Source organism: Somniosus microcephalus, chromosome 28, assembly GCF_052327205.1.
Source record: "Somniosus microcephalus isolate GS21.2 chromosome 28, FLI_Smic_1.0, whole genome shotgun sequence".
Classification (NCBI taxonomy): Eukaryota; Metazoa; Chordata; class Chondrichthyes; order Squaliformes; family Somniosidae; genus Somniosus; species Somniosus microcephalus.
The window spans coordinates 46303083-46311678 of NC_141014.1; the positions used below are offsets into that span (position 1 = coordinate 46303083).

General features: G+C 46.0%; 1 protein-coding gene across 1 annotated transcript; it reads left to right on the forward strand.

The window, feature by feature from the left end:
- On the forward strand, positions 1-4298 carry LOC147099739 (ferritin heavy chain-like). Its single transcript, XM_085969226.1, has 3 exons — positions 1-217; positions 3463-3611; positions 3980-4298. The coding sequence occupies exons 1-3, from the start codon at positions 1-3 to the stop codon at positions 4133-4135; spliced, it is 522 nt and encodes a 173-aa protein (XP_085825352.1). The 3' UTR covers positions 4136-4298.
- The last annotated feature ends 4298 nt before the right edge of the window (positions 4299-8596 follow it).

Sequence of the window (8596 nt, forward strand, 5' to 3'; positions counted from 1 at the left end):
ATGGAGCTCTATTCCTCCTGTGTTTATCTCTCCATTGGAGTCTCTTTCAACCCAAATTATTGGTGCGTATGTGCGAGCTCAGCTCAGCTCGGCTCGGTGCTGGATGGACGGACTGCTCCACACCTCGGCTGCCCGGGGGGAACGCCAGTGCGGAAGGCGGCGGGGGGCTTAGGGTGGAGCGGCTGGCCACCAGGGGCGGAGTCGGATGATGCTGTGGGTGAGCATGTTGTACGGTTACTAAGGTCGAAGAACGGTCTCTGGCCCGAATGAGTTCCAGCTGCCCCGCCTGTGCTCCATCTGGTGGCAGCTGTGAGGCTTTGTTTCGGTGATGGGATCGGGTTTGTGCCGCCATTTTGGTGGAGGAAAGACAGACTGTTTCCATCTATAGTATGGTGTTTGAACAGCCGATGATGGGAAAAGAGAATGGATTAAAAGTGAACAAGGAAAATAAAAGGAAGATAAAAGGCAAAATAAGTATTGGCAAGGGATAACGAATGTCTTGATGGTTGGGTCCTGTGAGTGATAACAGCAAGAAGAAGGAAATTTTTTGTATTTGTTTTCCTCTTTTACGGGATTTGAGAAAGTGGACGGCTTCTTTTTCTGTGGAAAGGTTGAAGACTGTGGATAAGGATTATGACATTATATGGTTGGATAACATCAAGTGAAGACGAGGAGTTATAAGAGAGCCAATAGGACTGGCGTTGGACTGGTATTACTTTGTTGAAGAAGTTTTTGAGGTTTTGGTTAAAAATAGTTTATTTGAAGTGATTTTTGATATGGGTGTGGGACTGTATATGTTGTGGTGGTGTCTAATGTTATAACCTTCCTTAATCGAACGAACGAACGCTCTAGTGAACGCACCCATGCGGATACAAATATATGCACACATACATAATGGAACTTACGTTCGACCGAATGAAGGGCCCGCTCCCCGGGATGGGGGAAACTTGGTGAGCGTGAGGCCTGCCGGATGGATGAACGAACGCACACATGCATACAGGTAGACAAATGATACGCACGTATATACATTGGAACTTACGTTCGACTGAATGAAGGACCCTCGCTCCCAAGGTGAGACTCGCAATCGAATGCCGCCTGGTGAGCGTGAGGTCTGCCGGACAGATGAACGAACACATAGGCATGCACGCAGATAGAAACGGCACACATGCACATGGAACTTGCGCTTGAGCGAACGAATGGAGGAATGAATGATTGAACAATGCCAGTTGGACTGGCGTGTACGGATTCTTGGTTTATTGAATAGTTGCAGTTTGTCCTGTTAAATATTATTGATAAACCTGTAAAATGTATTGTTGTATTTATATTGTTGATTATAATTGGTGAATGAATGTAATGGATTTACTATGTAACTGTTGAGTTGTATAAGTGCTGTTGTACTTGAATGTTAAAATTTAAAAAGACAACAGGTTATACTAAGCAAAAATGAGGAGTTACTAGATTGTCAGTAGGACCGGTATGTATTGTTTTTTATTATGGGTATTTGTATTGTTGACATTGTATTTGTCTGAAAAAATGCATTATTTTATTTGTACTGTTAATCTTAAAGTTGATTTTTGTTAAGGTTAGCCTTATTGTGGTTAATGAATGTAATGGATTTATTATGAAGTTGATGTATTGTAATAAGTATTACCAGATTTAAATAAAAGATTTAAATGCAGGCTGTCCCAGTAGTATAAATACAAGAGCTTGGGTTAGAAAGGGTCAGTTTTGGAACTTTCTAGGTGATAGTGAGCAGTAATAGTATAACAGGAAATAGTGAAGATGGCCTCCCAAGTGCGTCAGAACTACCACAAGGACTGTGAGGATGCTGTCAACAAGCAGATCAACATGGAGCTCTATTCCTCCTATGTTTATCTCTCCATGGTGAGTCTTGTATTCCTTGTTGCTGTATTCTGAAAAGTTGGAAATTCTGCAGTTCCATGAACTGGTTTTAAACTATATTTCTCTTGACTTCTTACCTGGGGAAGCAATCTTTGGGCAGTGAGTACTTCAGGGTGATCTTGTTGAGTTAATGGCCTGCTCCTTGTAGCAGCTGCACTCTGTTGAGCAGGTTTAATGTATGGAACGAGCTCAGCTGCTGCCTGAGTTTGTAACAGAAGAGCACAAACCTGGTCCAGTGACTGTTGGTGCTTGTTGACATGGGACAAAGTTCAGTTTCAGTGGGGTGACTGTAGTGAGTGACATGATGGCAGGTCCTCACTAGCTTTCTCTATAACTGGAAGTGAAGTCCTGGGAATCCTGGTGTTGAAGCCTTGTTCACTGAGCCTAGATCTCTTGCACTACATCGTGGTGTAAAACTACTGGAATTGAAGTTTCTCCTTCCATGCCCAATGTTAGTTTAGAATGGAAAGAAGAAGCATTTATATAGTTCCTTTTGACTACCTCCCAAAATGCTTTGTAGCCAATGAAGTCACCTGTTATGTGGGAAATGCAGCAGCCAATTTGTGCACAGTAAGCTCCCACGAACAATGAGAAAATGATCAGATCATCTGTTTTAGTGATGTTGGTTGAGGGATAAATATTGGCCTGGGAAACCGGAGAGAACTCCCCTGTTCTCTGAAGTAGTCCCTTGAGATCTTTCACATCCACCTGAGGACAGACAGGACCTCTGTTTAACATCTCATCTGAATGATGGGAAGTAGAGGAGGTGCTATTTATCCAGCAGTAGAGTTTAGTTTGACTGGACATGAAATCTAATCCTGAACATTAGTTTATACTTTTTGTTTTTTGCTGGTTGAATCTTTCATCCTGGTTTTTGTTTATTGGGAGGAGAAGCTGGCCAACATGTTCAGATTAGTGAAGTGAATTATATTTTGCTAGTTAACCAATGGCATCTTGAGGCGAAAGGGATATGGGGAGAAAGCAGGGACAAGGTACTGAATTTGGATGATCAGCCATGATCTCATTAAATGGAAGAGCAGGCTCGAGGGGCTGAATGGCCTGCTCCTGCTCCTATCTTCTATTTTTCGATCTATTTTTGCAAGATTAAGAACTCACTAACTAGGGGTACATATAATAATCTTGCATTGTATATGAAGATCTAGGTCTGATGAAGCTGTTTAAAATTCTCTCCACAGTCCAATTACTTTGACCGGGATGATGTTGCCCTGCGTCACTTTGCCGAGTTCCTCAAGGAGCAGTCACATGAGAAACACGAGGATGCGGAGAAACTGATGAAATTCCAGAATCGGCGTGGAGGCCGAATCATCTTGGAGGACATCAAGGTTGGATTCAATAAATGAGTGGCCCTCTGTCGGGATCCCATTGTTTCCAATACTTTCTAAAGCAATTGGTTCCAATTTGATTCCATGGTTCTGGTGGCTTAATGCAGTAATTCTATATTCCTGTGACACATTGGTTCATGGTAACATGGACTTCTGGCTGCCTTTCACCCCTGTTTGCCTTGTACTGTCATGTATTTTTTGTTTAATTCATTGTAAGTGAACTGTGACTTTCCCCTTCAGAAACCAGAGCAGGATGAGTGGAGCAATGGTCTAGAGGTGATGCAGAGAGCTCTGCAGCTGGAGAAGAATGTCAACCAGAGTCTGCTGGATCTGCACAAACTCTCCACTGCGAGCACTGACCCTCATGTAAGTTCTTAATGTGGGTTTTTGGGTATGTTGGAGGTGGTGGAACCTTGCTGTCCTTATGCCTATTCAATATTCTCCATGCCCAATTGCTTTGTGTTGGGGTGTCTCTCTTGGGTCCTTAATAGGGTTGGGGAGAGGATGGGACAGTGCCTAATGTGGACCTTGAGAATAAATGTGTCGGTGTTTCTAGCATCTATTGTAGAGGAATTACTGGATCATTGGAGCAAACTTGCATCATCTCAATTGCACCACTTGACTATCCTCCAGTCCGAGGATTAAAATCCCAACTCGCGAGGCGGGGGGGGGAAGCTCGGATGTTCCTTTATCTGCTACTGGCCATAACTAGTGTCACTTTTTGTTTCTTTCAGTTATGTGACTTCCTGGAGACCCACTACTTGGATGAGCAAGTGAAGATGATCAAGAAGCTTGGAGATCATATCACCAAGTTGAAGAGACTGGGAGCCCCTGAGAATGGCATGGGAGAGTACCTGTTTGACAAACACACCCTGGGGGAGAGTGACTGAAGCTTTTTTGTTCAGTATTGGTGTTTATATAATTGTGTGGGAGACCATGTCCTTCAGGGAATGATGGGTTGTGTGACTTTGTACAAAGAGCTGTGAGACCTGGGCTCTTAATGTAATATCAACTGTCACTAACTATAAATAAACTGTTCAACATTGGACTGGATTTTGTGTCCTTGTAAATTTGAGTGTTTGTTTGTTTTCTGATTAACATTTGGTTGTCTTCAGGCAAGAGCTACACTACGCTGTGTTTACATCGAATGGGAGGTTGCAGCCCCTCTTTCATTACTTAAAGGGGCTGCTCCTTTGATTTTTGGTTGCACTTCCGCCCCACGCTCTTGATCTACGGTCACCTGGTGCAGAGGGGAGCGGGCACCTTGGAGGACCTCCTCGTGGGACTGCTCCTGGCCCTGGCTTAAAAAAACCCATCAATTGGTCCAGACAGCAGGGGGTCGTTCAGCCAGATTGCCTGCCTCTCTTCCACGGCCAGGTTCGCACCCGGCTGGCCCTGGAGATGGAGCACGCGGTGTCCGCTGGCACGCTTGAGTATATCCGCGACTGGTGGGTGCCGCGGGGACTGGAGTGCATCATCACCCCGACCAACACAACTTTAATTTAAGTTAAGGTTCACTTAATGTTTCAAGTTTCGTTATAGTCTGTTTATTTACGGGTTGCTCAAAGAGTACACAGTGATTTGCGCCTCTCTTCCTGCAATCCCATCAGCTTAACTCAAACATCCTTTATGAGGGGGGATAGACCAGACTGTACATGGAATGTACTTATGCAAAAGGTAATATTTAAAACATTACAAAAACACACACAGTTAACCATCATTTAAAGCTGGCATTAATCTAATAATGGGGTAAGGTGGACCTACAAATACAAAGGGAGCGGGATAGGTGGGTGGAAAATGGCATTTAATGTGGGGAAAAGACAGAAGAATGAGACTAGGAGAAAGGCTTGCATTTCTATAGCGCCTTTCCTGACCACCGGACATCTTAAAGCGCTTTACAGCCAATTAAGTACTTTTTGAAGTGTAGTCACTTTTGTACTGTGGGAGCCAATTTACGCACCGCAAGCTTCCCACAAACGACATGAACATAACCAGCTCATCTGTTTATGTTGGTTGAGGGAGCGATATTGGCCCCAGGACACCAGGGATAACTCCCCTGCTCTTCTTTGAAATAGTGCCATAGGATCTTTTACATCCACCTGAGAGCAGACGGGGCCTCGGTTTAACATCTCATCAGGGAAAAACGGCTCCTCTGACAGTGCAGCACTCCCTCAGCACTGGACTGGTGTCTCAGCCTAACTTTATGTACTTGGGTCCCTGCAGTGAGACTTAAACCCACAACCTTTTGCCTCAGGGGTGAGTGTGCTACCCACTGAGCCACAGCTGACACTAGGGAAGGGAAATCGACAGTGGGAATATAAATTAAATGGCTCTAGGCCACAAGCCACCAACACGGGAGATGAGTCGGGATTGTGGCGGCAGATAACGTGGAGAATTTACAGATAATTGAGATAGATATTGGTGGAGTGAGTGACTGAGAGCTTTTAGTTTCAGGGATCAGTCAGATGGACTCAGTGGGTTGCACTCTCGTCTCTGAGTCAGAAGGTTATGGGTTCAAGTCCCACTCCAGAGACTCGAGCACAAAAATCTAGGCTGACACTCCAGTGTAATAATGCAGGAGTGCTGCAATGTCGGAGGTGCCGTTTTTCAGATGAGATGCTAAACTGCGGCCCCCTCAGGTGGACGTAAAAGATCTCTGGACGCTATTTCGAAGAAGATCATGGGAGTTCTCCCCGGTGTCCGGGACAACATTTATTTCTCGACCAACATCACTAAAACAGATGATCCGGTCACTAACACATTGCTGTTTGTGGGAGCTTGCTGTGCGCAAATTTGCTGTGACGTTTCCACATTACAACAGTGACCACACTTCAAAAAGTACTTCATCATTGGATATAAAGCGCTTTGGGACGTCCTGAGGTGGTGAAAGGCGCTATAGAAATGCAAGTCTTCCTTCTTTCTGAGTGCATAAACATTCCCAAGGCTTCCACAATGAGGTCCAGATGCGAGGAGATATTCGGGTGCAAGTCTTTCTTTCTTTTTGGACTGCAGTCCATTTCATTGCTTGTAAAATTTCATGGTAACATAACAAGAACTGAATATATTGAAGAAGGAGATAGATAGATTTCTAGACACAAAAAGCATCAAGGGGTATGGGGAGAGAGCGGGAATATGGTATTGAGATAGAGGATCAGCCATGATCATATTGAATGGCGGAGCAGGCTCGAAGGGCCGAATGGCCGACTCCTGCTCCTATTTTTCGATGTTTCGATGTCCCCTCCACATTCTGGCTGATGTGCGTACAGGTGCTCACTAAACTTGGAAGAGAACGAGTATCATAGAATCATAGAAATTTACAGCACAGAAGGAGGCCATTCGGCCCATCTTGTTCGTGCCGGCCGACAAAGAGCTATCCACCCTAATCCCACTTTCCAGCTCTTGGTCTGTAGCCCTGTAGGTTATGGCACTACAAGTGCACATCCAAGTACTTTTTAAATGTGATGAGGGTCTCTGCCTCTACCACCCTTTCAGGCAGTGAGTTCCAGACCCCCACCACCCTCTGGGTGAAAAATGTTCTCCTCAAATCCCCTCTAAACCAATTACTTTAACTCTATGCCCCCTGGTTAGCAACCATTCCGCTAAGGGAAACAGGTCCTTCCTATCCACTATATCTAGGCACCTCTTAATTTGATACACCTCAATTTGGTCTCCCTTCAGCCTCCTCTGTTCCAAAGAAAACAACCCCAGCCTATCCAAACATTCCTCATACCTAAAATTCCCCAGCCCAGGCAACATCCTCGTAAATCTCCTCTGCACCCTCTCTAGTGCAATCACATCCTTCCTGTAATGTGGTGACCAGAACTGCACGCAGTATTCTAGCTGCGGCCTAACTAGTGTTTTATACATTTCAAGCATAACCTCCCTGCTCTTATATTCTATGCCTCGGCTAATAAAGCAAATATCCCGTTCTGCCTTCTTAACCACCTTATCTACCTGTCCTGCTACCTTCAGGGATCTGTGGACATGCACTCCAAGGTCCCTCTGATCTTCTGCACTTCTCAGTGTCCTACCATTTTGTAGTGTATGTGCTTTAAGTCAGAACTACTTTTTACAGCTCCTGTATACTGTAGTACCGGCAGTAACCACACCGGTATATAAGCTGTGCGCATGCCTCTGTACCCCAGTCTAGAGATTACCCTCCTCCAGTAAAGACCTGTTATTTGTTTATGTACAGCATCCGTGTAATTATTTATCTACTGAACCACGGATCTAACAGTGGCGACGCGTGTTGATGCGAATCTACCTGCAACATAAAAAAAATAAAAAATAGTCGAGTCTGGGAACACGGGCGTCGACAGCGAGCAACCGCCCAGCAGTCAGGCAGAGATCCAACTTCACTGGGGAGGCTGTGGAGGGCCGGGCTTGGTTCCCCAGCCACAACGAGCAGTAAGAGACCGACGACAGGTCGAGAGCAGACCTTTCCCGAGCAGCGGCGGCTGGAGCCGACCGAAGGCAGAGAGAGAGAGCCGAGCAGCGTCGATGGGGTAAGAAAGAGGGTGAAGAGAGCAGGGCGCAGCCGGGGGTTGATCACCGAGCAGCGTCGAGGAAAAATACTGCAAACCGGAGAGAGAGAGGGTAAGAAACAGCCGGTTTCTAGACTGAGCGGCGTCGACAAATATCAAGAGAAGAACGCGCAGAGCACAGCCAGGGATCACGGGCTGATCAGGGTCCGCGGGGCGAAGCAAGGGGAGACGCCATTGAGCCGCGGAGAAGCAGGGAGAGCGCGGGAGTCGCCATTGAGCTGCGGAGAAGAGCGCGGGAGACGCCATTTTGCGAAGCCGCAACGGAGAAGACGGGCGCGCGCGGGAAGGAAGGAAAGCGCGGGAGACGCCATTTTGTGCCAGCGGAGAAGCGCGGGAGGCGCTATTGGTGATAGTTAACGCACAACCAAGGATGCCGAAGAGTGGCAGTATCTCTACGTTCGACAATGAAGTCGAAGATTGGGCGACATATGTGGAACGTATTGAGGTGTACTGCAGGGCGAATGAAGTGCCAGACGCTAATAAAGCACTGGTTCTGTTAAATTCCAATAGTGCAAAAACTCATGGGTTACTGCGAAATCTAATAACCCCAGAGAAGCCGGTAAACAAGAATTTTGAAAGCATAGTAGAAATCCTACAGGACCACTTAAACCCCATACCGCTGCTGATAGCAGAATGATTTAAGTTCCATAAAAGGAACCAACACAAAGACGAAAGCAGTGCTGAGTACCTAACGGAACTGCGCAAGCTATCGAAATACTGCCAGTTTGGAGCGGGACTAGCAGACGTGTTAAGGGACAAGTTTGTGTGTGGGCTACAAAGTGAAGGAACCCAGAAACAGCTTCTATC